Source organism: Poecile atricapillus, chromosome 1, assembly GCF_030490865.1.
Source record: "Poecile atricapillus isolate bPoeAtr1 chromosome 1, bPoeAtr1.hap1, whole genome shotgun sequence".
NCBI lineage: Eukaryota > Metazoa > Chordata > Aves > Passeriformes > Paridae > Poecile > Poecile atricapillus.
The window spans coordinates 40,497,333-40,513,554 of NC_081249.1; the positions used below are offsets into that span (position 1 = coordinate 40,497,333).

Consider the following 16,222-nt stretch of genomic DNA (forward strand, 5'->3'; position numbering starts at 1 on the left):
GCAGACGAGGCAGCAGCACCTGCCTAGAGGAGTTTCCTCACATTACCTTTCTGCTAGTAAGCTGCTCTGAGATATTTATATATCATCCTTATTTTACAGGTGATGAAACTGAAGCACAGGGGAGTTAAGTGACTTGCCTCCAGTCACAAAGCAAATTAGCAGCCAAGTGGGGAAGAGATCAGTTCTCAGCCCAGAGCTTTTACAAAGTGCATTTTAGGCTTAGGGAAAGATTTTCAAGGGAGTCTTGATTGCTCAGTGGTGGCACTTCAGTAATAAAAGTTGAGTTAGTACAGTGTCTGCACTACTCAGGCCCTACCTCAACCCCAACATCATACTCTGTATCTTGGAATGAACACTCCTGTTTTCTTTCAGAGAAGGTTTCCGGGCACCAGCTCACCAAAGTTAATTGGCCCCCACTGTGCAGCCAATGTGTAACCTTAGCCAAGAACCAGTAATTAGCAGCTGTATTCATCCCATTTACAGTATTTTCTAATTCAAGTATTCATCCCAGTCAAGTATTTTCTAATTTGCAGGTTAACACAAAATATTAACAGTTCACAGGGAAATCTTTCCAGCTGAAATAAATGTGTGCATGGCACCACAGGTTGGGAGGTTGTTCTTGGTGGAGTGCAAAGGTCAGAAATAGGTTCCATAACTAACCAGGTGCCTTCATGCAGGGGAAGGGCACCACTGGTGACCATGTACTTGTGCCAGCTCTGGGAGAGCACATGGGTCTGGCTATCATTCCCCAGAGCTGGGCCAGGCCCCGTCCCTGGGGACACTAATCCAGATCCAGAAGCCCATGTTCTGCCTTCAGAACTTTTCTTCTACTGGGATAAGAGCAAATGGAATTAAGATGTAGATTTATCATACATCTTCTAATTTTCCATCCTTGCTTTGATGCTTGCAGATCAGAGCTAGATACTTGTCCGTGAACGCCAGTGAAAAGCTAATTTGTCCCTCTACCACAACAAAATCCCAGCAAATATAGTCCCCATCATTTTTGCCAAAATGCAAACCTGCATCTCCCTGAGGGAAGGGAATGACAGGAATGGGGCATCGTCTTTGCTGGGAACACCACGAAGTTTGGCCGTGCAGTAATTCCAGGCTGCGCCCTAGGGACTCCACCCTTCTGTACTTCTGCAACTGGGATCTGCAGGTGCTATAATTCAAATTCCCACTAGAGGGTAGACAAAACTTTTCCCGTGAAAGGATCGCTCTGGAAAAGGGTAGAGTATGCAGGAAAGCAGTGTCTGATTTGGAAAAGCAAATCTGTGCTTGAGAAGCAGCAAAGAGTAGGAAAAGGAAGAATATGTTTATACCATCTGCAAGAGCAAGGTGGGAGCATTGTTCCAAATTTCTCCAAAGAAACATAATTTCTGCTTTATTCTTTTAAATCAAATACAGCTGGAGTGGCTATGCTCTTATAAGCATGGAAACTGTAAATCAGATTTACAGAAAATATAGATTTGTGATTTTCAGAAATACAGCTGGTTTTACGCCTGCAGATGTTGTCTCACAAACACTGATAGCGGCCAATTAAGATTTTCAAATATTTAGAAAGTATAAATACAGGGAATTAGAGTTTATCCACTTTGGGAGTGAATCCACCCCTCTCCTGATGACCTAGCCAGAAACATCAAATGGTGTATTTCTCTCTCTCTTTTATTATTGACCAGTCTATTACTGCAGGTAACGGTGGCTTGTGTTTTCTCCTCACACATCTCTCCACTGCTGAAATGCAGACAGGTTTCTGTGAACCTTGCTGTGGGAGGGAAAGTATGGCTGCAGGCATCAACACATCTTCCTCTTCTTGCTCTCCCTGAAAGAGCAGTTTCTTTCCAGGTGAGATTGGCTGTCTCAGGGAGCTCTCTGCACTGCAGATAAGGCCACTGTGAAAAGGTCTTCTTACCACATATCTGACCACTCCAAAACATGTTTTCACACTGATTCAATAAGCCAATGCCTGGGAAGTTAAAGATATTCAGAGTTTATTTTCGGAGTTTATTTATTTAGTTCCAGATCAACACAGATGTTCTAAGACCCTGAAGCATCACCTCTCAGTTAAATGACTTTTTTTTGGAATGCTTAGCAAAGATTTGCTCCAATCTTTTGAAATATAACTTGTTTCTGCTGACAGAGGTAAGAACCAAAGAAGGCCAAGCAAAGCAGCAGAGCACTCAGAAGAATTCTTGCTGCAGGGACTCCTCCCACAGCTAGGATAATTAAAGGCTGAATTAACTGTACTTCAGCAGCGTGCCAGTGTTTGCTGTCACAAGCACTGCATTTATCTCATCTGCCCCCTAAATAGGTGTGGGCTTTTGAAAGGAAAACCTCTTGTCCTTCTGTTCTGGATGGTCCCACCTGCTGGTCCCACATAGTCTTGTGAGTGGCAACAATTCTCTCTGCAGCTGAGTGAGTCGCTGAAACTGGGTGTCACTACAGGCAGCAGTCCCAACACTTGTCACATCAAAGGGCTGAACAGGAGATGTGCCTGGAGAAGGATTACATTTGTGGCCCTAATGAGCCAAAGAGAGGAGCCCTTGGGGCACCTAGACATGTTTTCACTGCAATAAGGCACATGAATCCGTGTCAGAGATCTTCACAGCACAGTATTGGGAACAAAGGAAGAAGTATAAATCCTGAAATACAGCCATGCCAAATGAGGTTAAATTATATATTCTATCTGACTTGTACTGCAAGGTGTGAATGATGGGTCTGAGGGATGCTGGCATGGGCTAAGGAGAGGTATCTGGAATCTGAAGGGCTGTATTTGGTGTCTACTACACTGTTTCACATTCCCTGTAGTTATCAATACCTCCACCACCTGTCCTTGCCATGATTACTGCAAGAACTACTTCAAATGATGCACATCTCATGAGAAAATCTCCTGTCTTCACCACTCTGAAAAATAAAGAGTATTTTATTGAATAAAGAGTTAACTGTCATACAAAAGTCTGTGATGTGAGGTGAAATGTAGAAAATCTCTCTTTCAGGGAGTCAAGAAGCTGGATTTGGTAAAGAACAGATGGATCTCAGCAGCTATGCTCTTTCACCAAGTAGTTGCCTCAGGGTGGCAGTTGATGTTAAACTTTGTACAACATTTCCTTTTCTTTTGTGAATTAAAGACATTGGAAGAGAGAGAGATGACCTTTATTCTGGGACCCTCTTTTCCATTTGTTTGTGAGGATTTTGGAGATATTGAAGTCTCTTCAATTGGCTTACAAACTAAAACCACACACCTGGCCTCAGCTGTAGAGAAAGTTTTCTGTTCCTGTCTTGCTGAGGTCCATGAAATGCACCATCTCATCAACACAAGTTTCCACACTATTGCTCCCAAGCAACAGCTGACTGTCTCAGTATCAAGTTTATTTGGTAAGAAATCAGACACATTGATTTCAATTAATCAAATAATTTCTGACAGAATGCTTCTTCCCTGCAAACTGTTGAATCAACAGAATCAAAAGGTTTCTTGTGGATGTCTTTAATCTATTAAGGAAGTTGATAGAAACTAAGTGGGCAGCAGGCAGGGAAGCTCTCCCAGCTAACCAAGCAGCCCTAGATAGAGAACAAGGGAGCTGATGATGGTGAGATGGACAATGGACAGGCTGCATCATTCATCAGGGTGGTCCAGTAGAATCCAGCTCCCTTCTTGGGATGGAGGAGGTTTCCATCTGAAATACTCTGTAAGAAGACAGAGTAGACACAAAATTTGGTATTTTTGAGAAGTAAAATTTGCTCCTTTTCTCAGATTTTGCACAAAAGCTATCACTACTGGGAGCTGTGGCTAAGCTACTACTCCCAGATACAGATAATACTGATGTGAGTTTCTATGAGAGAAGTGCAAGGCTCAGCTCTAGGATGTTTAGCATGACAAAATTTTCCATCCAAGTCCATACAGATTATGCAGTGAGCTCACTCTTATTATATTCACTAGTGGTTTGGGCAATGGAGTAGAAAGTATACCCTTTAAGCATGCAGATGACAAGTGAGGAGACTGCAGGCTTTCTGGTAGACAGCATTAGATTAAAAGCAATTTACAGAAAATGGAGAAATGGTCTGAAAGAAACAGAATGCAATACAATGAGGACAAATGCAGAATTTTTGTTGGTAGATTAATCAAAACTCTACAAGCTGGACTATCTGCTTAGGCAGCAGTCCTGCAGTAAAGAATTCAAATGGCTGCTCAGGACACAAGCTGAACATCGGTCAGATGTGTTCTGCTGTTGTGAAAAGGGCAAGCAGCAGAATGGGATGCAGAAATGAGAGCACAGGCTTCCAGCTAGGAGGATTAACCCTACTGCTTTTGTAACATGTTTCCTGGAGTGGCATGTCTGGTCCAACGCTGCACTTTGAGAAGGAGGGGGCCCTGCTGGGCAGGGAGCAGAACAGAGGTTCAGAAAAATAAAACAAATAAAATTTTGTGAGATTGAGAGTTGTTCAGTCTAGGAGAAGGACCACTGAAGGAAAAGTGATGGTGATCACACACCTGACCTGTGTCCAGAAAACAGTCCCAGCTAGGACTACATCAGGAAAGTGTCAGGCATAAGACAACTCATCCTTTGGGTACAGAGAAGCAGAGTAGTAGTTTGGTAGAGAGAGAAATTTAAAAGACATTAGAAAAGTACCTGCTGGGGACTGCCAAGGACTGTCCCTGCCTGGGGCAGCAGATAGACTGCATGCCTTGAGTAGTTTTCTTCTACCCCATCTCCTGAAATGCCATGGGAAAAACACCGTTGAATCATGGCAGAAGATTTCAGGAGAGACCCTCATCCTGCTGCAGGCACCAAGATTGTCCCTCAGAGAGGGGAGATGTCTGTGCTCAGGCCTTTGCAATGACTGTGCCATGAAAGCCAATGGATTAGATACTGCTGAGGTGGATTAAGCTGGCTCAAGTCAGTGGCAATGCACGAGTTTAGACCTCCTTAGAATAAGATCTGCAAAACCTGATAAAAGCCTGGTTAGAGCTGCCCTCCACAGATCCCAGCAGGCCATCAGTCATGGCAATATGAAGTAGGAGAGTTGTATGTTAGCAAAATGCAGAGTAGTGGGTAAAAAGCCTTACCCCAAACAGCCTGAGCATGCAGAGCATTGCATTTTTTATATCCTTTAACACATTGTATCATTTCATTTTATCAGTAGATACTAAGCAGTTCCCCTTTAAAAAATAAAAAGCCAAGGTCAAGCACAGAAAGCTTTTTCTAACTGTCTTTTCTTGTGTCATCTTCTGTCCCATGGTGATGTGATTTCTTCCGTTTCTCTATTATTGAAAATCTTGATAAATACAATAGAATGACATTCACATTTAACAAAGTGCTGGTGTTTTAGCTGGAACTCGTGCCCTGATGGAGACAACTATGATAAATCAGCTTATAGCAGAGCCCCCCAGCTGACCCAGGTCCGGTGAGTAAGCACAGTGCACTGGTAATTCAAGTCCTGCAAAGCTCAGAGAGAGATCCTGAAGCACTTGGCATTGAAAGGCAAAGCAAAAGAAAATCTCTGCAGAGAATAGCACCTCCTTTTCATATATTTGATTTAGGTTAAGAACAAAATAGCCAGAGGAAAAAAAAAATAGGCTAAAAAAAAAAAAAAAAAGACAAAGTATGAACTCGACAGGTTCAGTTTGCATGAATTATCTCTTTGAAGGCTATTTTAGCAATCTGCACCTCCACCCAGTCTGAATTGCTGGAGATCCATTTAATTGCCTGGGGATAATAATAAGCATTGTTTGAAGAGCACAAGACTCAAATGCAGGGAAATTGCTTGTCTCTCAGGGTGAAGCTGGCAGAGCTGCCTGAGCAAGGAGGAAACAGAGGGAGCTGTCTTCACGCTGGCAGAGCAGCTTCTCTATCATGAGGGATAGAATGGGAAGTGCTTGGGATGAGGAGCCTGAGCACCTTCCCTGTTGTACATCTCTCTGCCTGACAAAAAAGGGAATTTGCTCTGAAAAATACGAGACCTTTGCCTCTGTGATTAAGTGATGATTTGCAAGGCATTTCCTTGTGGATTTCTGCTTCTGTCTGTTTTGTCAAGGAATGTCCTCATTTCAATTTGAATAAAAATTACTTCTGCCTATTGCTTTATGATACTAAAATTCTACCTGATAATTTCAGGTACCTGTTAGCCTTACTAGAAAGAAGTGCTAAACAACTGCAAACAACCCATGCAAACAACTAATTCACTGGTTCATAATTTCAGTGACTGTATGAAGAAAAGAATTAGATGATCTTGGAAGATAAATTATACATTAGAAATATGAAGTGTGTCCTAAATGGCTGAGCTCCCTTCCCTGTCCTGTTTGTGCTCCTCTGGGCACCAGCCCCACTGGAAAAGGTTAATTTCCAAAGCACAAGTGTAATTTCTGGTGGTGGGAACTGAAGGGTTTAGGGGTGCAGGTAGGAGCAGACATGGGTGGTGCTGGAAGCAGGACCACCCAGGGTCCTTCTGCCAAGAGCCAGGCAGGGCTTGTGAGGGACCAGTATCTGGCTAATAAGAAGGGTCCTCTTTGGCTGTGTACATTAAATTCATGTGTTGAGGGCTGTGAAGCTACAAGTCACCTTGTGAAGACAAAGCCTTATTGGAGTGACCAAAGGCAGAGGCAGACTTCCCTTCACGTGCCACAGCATCCTGCAAACAAATTACAAGAGCAACAGCACCACAGGAGAATATATCTTCAGTGATTGAAAACTTGCTCGTGCACTGGAAGCCACATCAGCAGCATCCTTTGCTGAACCCCCTACTGACACATTACTGAATGCCATGGATGCTGCTTCGTCTTGGAACTGAAAAAACCCAACAAAATAACAAGGCAGCAAATTGGTCCTCTCTGTTTTCAGTCCCACTGAACTGGGTCATTTTCAGGAAATGGTCTATTACCTAAAACAATTATGGCTGTTGTAACATCCCCAGTGAGTTTAGTTTGGTTTTTAGTGTCTGCTGGGAGAACTTTAACTGGTGCAGCTGCTGAGTTTAGGGCCACTTCATAGCTGGGTGCTCCTGTGGGGCTTTTTATTCACTAGTTTATGCTCTTGGCAGCTCTGCACCAGAGTACCTGAGCACATGCTGGCTTTGAGCAGATCAATTGTCCCATTGTCTTTCCTTTCCCTATTTCCCATGGGGCAACACACCTTCTGAAAGTTCAGCCATCATCTAAGGGCTGCAGTAGATTTTATCTTCTGTGCCCTGTAGTCGATGAGCACCAATTCACTTTGAGGACTAGTATTAGGCATAAAATAGTGTCTTAGATCCATATGGGCTATTTTTGGAACTCTATTGAACTACTTCTGCTCAGCCGATGTGGCAGTAGCTCTGCCACAGATTATATATGTAATTTTCCTAAGGTAAAATATCCCTTTCCAAAAGTTTTCATTAACAGTCTCTATTTCCTACATAATTAGATGACAGCATTAAACTGTGATTAATTTAGAGTTACAGTGCATCTAGGGATTAAAAAATGCTGCCCTTACCATTCTGTTTCAAGGAAGAAATACGAAGGGAGAGCTGGAGTTGATTTTCCCATATGATGAAGACACAGGATATCATTCTCGACAGAAAGAAACATCTCCCAGTGGGTGGTCTGATAACAATGGTAATTAGGTATTCAATCACACACAGAGTAAGAGCAGCCAAACAAATGCATGTCTGCTAAGGGAAATAACCCATGCAAAGATTATGTGTTTGCTGAACCAAAAGTAAAACGTATAATGAAAGCTCTTAAGACTCTGGAGCCTAACCCTTGCCCGACAAAAAGCCTGTTTTCCTGCATAATTATTAATCAGAGCCATTTCTACTGCACCACACCGGGTGCTGTCATGCCTGAAGGTCTGATTCTGAAAGGAATCTTTCACTCATGCCTGTGGATTTTAGGTCAGGTTTTGTGAAATGAGGATGGCCCCTGTGCTGGTTTGTGGACCCTCATGCCTGCAAAGCCTAATTACAGTTAAGTTCAGCAGTGATGCTGAGACACAGCAAAAAGCGCTGCTATGACCTCTTCCACCCCAATGCCCACAAAAGCCAATAGCCAGTCTGTCTGGAGGAGAAAGACATTGTCTAGAATCAGCCACAAAGCAAAATAAAAATACTGGGCTTTGTTCTTCACTTCTGTATTTCAGACTGGAATTTTTTGAGGGAGGTTGTGTGGCCCAGGTGGGCAAACCCATCAGTCATCATGTGTATCTTGTTCACCCTGCCATCACAGGAGGAAGAATACCGTATGAAAAGATGATCCTATTTGTGTCACACACTCTGTGATAACTGGCTTTGCCTATAATACAAAGTTTCAAGAGGAAATATTTAATTCATAATCCTGCCATCAACTCATTCCAGTTTCCTTTCTATACAGTGACTAAGAGCAATTTTAATACATTCACATGAACTCCATGGAATTTTATTTTGTCAGGGAAAATGTCAGCCCCTCTGACCAATTAATCCAGCCTGCCTGGAAGGCTGTTGAAAGACGAGGTGAGTGCTCTTTGGGAAGCATTGCTGGAGACCAGCTTCAGCTGGGGGCTGGTTGCTGGGAGCAGTGAGTGAAACACAACCCCACAGCAGGAACCCATGTGCAGCTTCAGTGCCAGCCCCAGCCAATCTACCTCTGCTGTTGTCCTCTTGCCCCCAGCCTGTCCCCACCACTGCTCACCATAAGCCCTGGAGCCCACACACCCACGGGAAGAGCCATCACCTGTCACAACAGGGCCATAAAGACAACACAAGATCAGGAAAACTGGTTCGGCCTCAGTCAGCTCAGTTATCCAACACATCCCATGAGTGCACAAGCACTGAGGTTGTTGAAAATGTGTGGTTTGGGATGACAGGAGGAAGGTGGTGCTGCCAACTCTTTTGACTGCAGCGTGCAATTAGAGTCACTTAAGCTGATTGTGGAACTACAGGGTGTTTTGATTTCCCTCCAATGCTTGTAGAGGGGAGAAGGGTGAAAACAGCCTTAAAGTACAAAAAACCTCTCATTTTTGTGAAGGATCACAATGGTCTACCAGTGGGCAGACTTAAGAGGCCCATGGACATGAGGTAGAGAAATGGCTGGTAAAGAGAAAAGGTCCATAAGACTGAGGAGCTGAAAGTCACACTGCAGAATCATCCCTTATCCTTAGAGATCCCACATGACCCCAGATATGCCATTTAAACATGTGGTCCTTATTTATTCTCAATTTCCCTAGTGCCTGACACGAGACCCAGGGCCAGTCATATGGCTGCTATTGAAGCCAATGTTTCCAAAGGCCCCTGTGCAATGAGGAGCTGCTGTAACCATGGTTAAAGATACAGGGAGGATGCAGGGGTGCAGTACCCACAAGATCTCTTCAGCTGATGATGAGACAAGATTTGGGTAAGGAGCATATCTCCATCTCCATGAAGAGCAGCTCTGTATGAATTGACCTTCTATTAGCCACCATCTCTCAAGATTGGTCTGAAAATGTGTGTTTTATTTTCTTCTTTTCTCTTGTCCAGAGTTAGAAATGCAGAGGTGACCCCAGTGCCTGCTTGAGACCCCAGTGCAGCAAATCCCTGGCAGGTCTGGGTCATGGCACCAGGAAAGCCCATTTCTGCTTTACCTCAGGCACTGCCACTGCCAAGGAAGAATGAAAACCAGCCAGTGTTGCACAGGTTCCCCATTGCTCAGGGGTATAAAGGATTAAGTAGTGAATGCATTAAATGATCCCTAACTATAATTAGCTCCCTCTGTGCTTGTAATGCTACAGCCTCATACAAATGGTTTCTAATGACACATGCAGTGCCTAGGAACAGGGTAATAGCTATTTAAACAGTTGCTGATCCTTGAGCTGGTACATGACAGTGTATTTTACAATTATTGAGAAACTCTGGATGTTTTTTAAAAGTGTTCTGGGCATTGACCTAGAGAAAAGTGTGGTTAGATGAGAGCAGAGAGGGTGCCCTTTCCCTAATGGTAACAGATAGATAATGATGTGGTTGTCAGACATTACTGCTGCCCCAGTCTTGATTTTCCCCCTTACCACTCTTCCCCTGCAGTATGATTAGCAAAACAGATAGCCAGCTCCCAAATCCTGCCCAGTACAGGCACTCAAGGAGAGTCAAGACACTCTTCTGAAAAATACTCCTATATGTGCATGCATACATAATGTTCAGGCGTGAAAGCTTGCTCATGTAGTACTGCATCATAAACTCATCAGTGAGTAAAGACCTATCAAATGCACCAAGACAGAAAGGCTGCTGGCCACACTGGGCAGCTGGAGCCTCTGTGCATGGACCAGGTTGCAAGCTCAAGGGCTGAAGACCGCAGTTTCAAAATTCAAGATGCAACAACTGTTTTTAAATAATAATAATAATAATAATAATAATAATAATAATAATAATAATAATAATAATAATAATAATAATAATCTCTTTTGATCTTGTTCCTCGAGCTAAGGACAATAATGAGATTTTTATTCAAGAACAGGCTTTTGGCTCAAGAAGCACAGAAAATTGCCAGTCTGGTGAGTTATGAAAGCCAAAAGCTCAAAATAAAACAAGTTTCAAACAATTTTTAAAACAATTTCAGCTACTCCAGTAATAACCAGCCGACACAGGGTAGATATTCTACTCACCAAAAATAAGCAGAAAGAATTCCACAATTTCTGAAAAGCACATCATGCCGAAAGAAACATTCATTTATTTTATGAGATGAATTTTGTACTCTGTTAGAAATTTGATTTTAATGAAGACAGTGTGTCGTAACACTTTTCACCTGACCTTGAAATGACAACATGCCTTATTCACTTCGGTGATCAGGTTTCACTTCATGGGAAATGGAGAATAAATTTAATTTCATCTTTTCTAAGCATATGCACTCACACATACATGCTAATTTAAATATGATTTGCTGCTATTTGAATACTACAGGTCTGCCTCAGCACACAGAGCTGCTGCCAGCAAAGCCTGATCTGCCCACTGAAGGCAAGACAGTGTGAATGACAGAGGGCAAAAGAGCCACCCAGCCACCCAGTTCTAAGAGCTGACACTTGAGCCAGTAACGGAGGTTTTCTACCAGTTTCCTAATTCACAGCCACAGACAGACAGGGAGTGAATGTATATGGCTGCAAAGCCATAGTAAAACCTGCTTCACTGCAAGGAAGACATAAATACATTTCATTTGAGCTCTTTGCTCAAAGCAATATCAGAGGGAGAAGCAGAATTGCAGGTTTTCAGGTAAGCAGTATTTCTCCATTTTCAATTTGGAGGGTTCAAGATTGTGGTGAAGAACCGATCAGAAGTGCAAGAAAGCCAAACTGGGGATAAATCAAATATTCTAGTAAATTTGTCTAACTTGATATGAAATATACTGGAGAGGCATAAATGTGGGTGACAGTAGTATCACTGAGCAGCAGAAAAGAGAGAAAACATGCACACCCCTAGCTTTTGTGATTGTAAATCTGGATTGATTTAAAATAAGCTTGACAGCCTTTACCTAGTGCATCTTTGACTGCAAAGCAATACCAAATCTAATATTTATGTTAAAAAGCATTAGCGCTTTTAACTAAATTGTGGGGAGACTGTTCAAATTTCACTCTGAAGTGCTTCTGAGTAACCAAGAGATAATCATCTTGCTGACTTGTTATGATCAAATAATGCCCGTTGTGTCCCAGTTTTAATGACTGGGTTTGTCAGAGCTAATTGGTCATGTTCCACCAGTTACTGGGATAATGAAGAGTCATACAGTTAACATGTTAAATGCTGTGAACTGAAACACATTTTCCAAAACTGACTGAGGTACAATTCTGCCTTTTTTCCAGGTTTGGTTACTTTGGGGTGTTTTGGTTTTTTGTTTTTTAATGTGTTGATATGACCCTGGATGCTTCATGTAGCACTGGTTTAGTTTAAAGATGCTGTTTCTGGGAAAAGAGAGAGGATCTAGGCTTGATAGTACCCTGTCTAGCACTTTATGAAGTTTCTTTAAAGTATTTTCTCACATGGAATTGGTTAGAGTGGTACTCACCTGAGGTGCTGAAGATGCACAACCTCACTTGAAATATCCAGGGCTGAGCTAGTCACCTTGGGCTACCTTTTGTATCAATGGAAAGAAATAGGTATGCCAAAAGAGTAAATAATTTATCTTAGAAACCTCAGCTGTGGGTAGATATATTATGTCTTGGAGGAACTTACTTCTCTCGTCTTGTGATAAAGGGGGGCTTAGGAGGACTGGGTCCAATTTAAGCATCTAACTTTCTGATACCTGAAGTTAGATGATTTTCATGCTTGGTTACCATTTTTTCAGGTTAAAATACTACCAGGAAATTCTATGTCTTGAACTCCCTGTGGAAAGATCCAAATCTGCTATGTCAGACAAGAAATCATTACAGAGACAAGTCTATCTAACTCCAATTGGCATAGAATGGGAAGCAAGATCACTGCCTTCCCTCTGTGCTTTCCATTTTCTCTCTGCCCTTTGAGAAACAGTCTTTAATAATTGAAATTAGTTTTATGGCACTATGGAGCTTGATTAAAAAAAAAAAACAAAAACAAAATACAATAACACCTCCTCCCCCCCCCCCCCCCAAAAAAACACCTCCAAAAAACCAAAACATTTATACTAGTTTTATACTCAGATGACTCCAAGAGAATAAAATCACATTCAGGGAACAATCTGTCAGGTTATGGGAGCATCAGCTGCTGAGATCTGTAACTAAACCTAACATCTTTTAGCTTTTATGAAAGCAGAACATCTCTGTTTCATGAGCACAAAGCACTGATTAGCTCAGGTTAATAATAATAATATATGGATATGGTTCTATGTTCTGAGGTTAAGATTAGCTCAGTTTTGCAAAATCTAAGCCCAAACTCCCTCTAGCTCTCTATGTGTGCTTCCTACTCCTGAAGATTTGCAGATAAGCAGTAATTGTCTTCTTCAATGAAGGAGACTAAACAAAGAAAGAGTAAAACTAATAATCATCTAAATTAAATGTAAAAGAGAGGAAAGGGTGAAATTAAATATTTCAATGGTATTATCTAGGTCAGACCTGGTACCTTAGCAAATCTTCATTTCCTCTCACCACTGTGCCTTCTCAAACAAACAACATTTTCTTCAGTGACAAAGGGTTTAACTGACAACATTTGTTCCAACAGATCAATTAAAACTGAAGATCTGATTTTTGTCTTAAGGAGGCTTCTACAAACATGGCATCTGAATGCACCAGCAATTTTACTGCTCAGCCCAGCTCCGCAGACCGACTGACAAGCTGCAAGGATGAAAATTTCTTACAGGTGAAATTCTATCTCTCCATCCTTTACAGCTTAATCTTCCTGGTGTGCTTCCCAGGGAACATTGTGACAATTTTTGTTTACTGTGTTAAGATGAGGCCCTGGAAAAGCAGCACCATCATTATGTTAAATCTGGCTATCACTGACCTATTGTATGTAGTCACGCTTCCTTTCTTTATACACTACTATGTAAATGGAAATGACTGGATTTTTGGGGACTTCATGTGCAAGTTTATTCAGTTCTGTTTCTACTTCAACATGTACAGTGGTATTATCTTCCTTAGCTGCTTCAGCATCTTCCGTTTTTTGGTAATTGTGCACCCAATGAAATCCCTTTTTCTTCGGAAGCGGAGATGGGCAGTGGTGACCTGCGCAGTCGTCTGGATGATTTCCCTGCTGGCCCTCAGCCCCTTGGCCATCCTGATTGTCCCAAGTCACAAGCAGAACAAGACGATCTGCCCAGACCTGGTTATTGCTGAGGACTTTGACATAAGTCGCTGGTACAACTGGGGACTGACTGTGTTTGCCTTCTTCTTGCCCTTGCTCACAGTGACTCTGTGCTACGTGTTCATCATTTGCATCTTGGCCACTGGGCTCCACACACGGGCTAGCTACAAACAAAAGGCTCGCAGACTCACTGCTCTCCTCTTGCTGGTCTTCTATGTGTGCTTCCTCCCCTTCCACCTCTTTAAAGGCATGCATCTGGAGCTCCGAGTACAGCCAGTTAGCTGCCACTTGAAGAAAATAATCCTTTTAATGTTTATTATGACTAAACCTTTAGCAGCATTGAACACTTTTGGAAATTTGCTGCTCTATGTAGTGTCAGGAGATAACTTCCAGCAGGCGATACTCTCGCTCTTCAAGTTTTGGACAAACAAGAATTTGAAATAGAAGAGATTGATGCCATTTAACATTTATAGAGGAAGGATCAAAACCTGCCCTCAACCAGCCAGGCACAACCTCCCTGCCATCAGAGTACTCAGGTTAACCCAGCCAGTGCCAAAGTAGAGTTAATCTGTTCTGAGTTACAAACTGATCGTCAAAAAAGGAAATTCATGAATAAAAATAAAAAGCTTTAAATAAAATACTAATAAATGAAGTGTGAAACGTCTCAGAAATGTTTCTGCAGTTGCTTCCTGAATCCTTGGTAGCTCTTTTGGAGAATGGCCAGTTCCAGGAAAAAAATACTAGTCTATTAGTGGCAGATTCAGGATGCGAGTAATCCTAAATTAATTTTATTAACTTAAAAGATAAATGTAGTCTGAGCTAGGGACCTGTCTGACTTTCTTCCTAAGCCATGGAGAGGGTTAAGACCCTCTGGAGATCAAAACCTGTCTTAGGCTGTAGGAGGTTCATCTCACCTCCCTGGGGACATTGACAGGGTAGGTGTATGCATATAGCTAATCACCCTGCCCTCATTTTATAATTTTCCATTATAATGGAGAGAAAGAACCAGTTTTAGAGTGTGATTCACTGAATTATTCTTGATGTCTGCATTTGGACAAGGTGAATCATGACCTAGAAGTGCCTGTTTCTCTCCACTGACCGTAAAAGGTAAGTAGATCAGACACAGACTCAAATGTTCATGCCTGCTTTTAAAGAGCTGAGGTGCAGCTGTAGTGCTGACTGGGATGGATCACTCTCCAGAGGTGGCTGAAAGTGCAGCTCACACAGTAAGACTCCATTCAGTGCCTTCAGGGATTGCCTGAAGAGTAATGGTGGGGTAATACAAGATCACTCTTACAAGGATTTTCCACACTACTGATACAGAATCTATGGTATCATAGAGCAGTTTTTCTTGGAAGGGACCTGTAAAGGCCATAGAATCCAGACCCCCTGCAATGAGCAGGGACATCCTCAACTAGACCAGGTTGCTCAGAGCCAAGGCCAGCCTGATCTTGAATGTTTTCAGGGGTGGGACATCCCCCTCCTCTGGGCAACCTGTGACAGTGTTATACCACCCTCACTGTAAAAAATTTCTTCCTTATGTCTACTCTGAAATTTAAACCATTACTCCTTTTCCTACCAGTAAAGGCCCTATTAAAAAGTATCTCCCAATTTTTCTCCTAAGCCACCTTTAAACATTGAAAGGCTGCAATCAGGTTGCCTTGAACTTTCTCTACAACAGCCTGAACAATCCCAGCTTTCTCAGCCCTTCTTCATAGGAGAGGTGTTCCAGCCCTCTGATTATCCTCGTGGCCTACCTCTGGACTCTCTCCAGTGTTGGGGCCCCAGACCTGGACACAGGACTCCAGGAGTCTCATAAGAGTGAAGCAGAGAGGAAGAAGCCCCTCCCTCACCCTGCTGGCCACACTTCTGATGCAGCCCAGGATATCATTTGCTGTGAGCATGCAGTGCTGGCTGGTTTTTCATTCACCAGTACCACCAAGTCTTTTTCCATAATTTATAGGAAATCAAAATAATTTTTGCCCATTACATTATTCAGCTCTTCTCAGTCACACCGAGTAAGGAACAGCTTTAGGTGATAGCATGTGTGACAGGCAATATGGGCTGTCTCAGGGGGGGAAATAATAGACTGGTAGAAAAGTGTGAGTCCAATACTTGAAGATACATCTAGAGAGGTCCCAGTACCAGCTGAGATACCCCAGCCAACAGCAATACAAAAATATTAGAAACATGATATTCAGAGCCCAAAAGTACAATCACAGAGTGAATCCTCCAATGTATTTTTATAAAAGGCTTATTTCATGTTTCATTAGTTTTGCTCTCTACTCCAAAATGTCCATTAATCAATGGGAACATGTGCTTCCTCAAGGCTCTCATGCGACCCTTCTCCCTCTCCAGCCCCTCTATGCATGGGCTGGTCTTCAAGTGCCACCAGACCAAGTCCACTCGAGCACCACCCCCATTAAGCACATGCCTGAGTGACTGGCAGACAGCCTGTGACTCCCCTGTGGCGTAGGGAACCCTATGCCTAACTCTTCCTGCCTATCTCACAGCCAGCTTGGGAAGAACAGCAGCAAACAGAAAA

At 42.6% G+C, this 16,222-nt stretch overlaps 1 protein-coding gene across 1 annotated transcript; it reads left to right on the plus strand.

Annotated features, from left to right (window-relative positions):
- The first annotated feature begins 13,146 nt into the window (after positions 1-13,146).
- Positions 13,147-14,121, plus strand: OXGR1 (oxoglutarate receptor 1). Its single transcript, XM_058828194.1, has one exon. It carries the CDS (start codon positions 13,147-13,149, stop codon positions 14,119-14,121), a length of 975 nt encoding a protein of 324 aa, XP_058684177.1.
- The last annotated feature ends 2,101 nt before the right edge of the window (positions 14,122-16,222 follow it).

Coding starts and splice junctions, on each gene's coding strand:
- OXGR1 (XM_058828194.1), top strand. CDS start 13,147: ATGGCATCTGAATGCACCAGCAATTTTACTGCTCAGCCCAGCTCCGCA.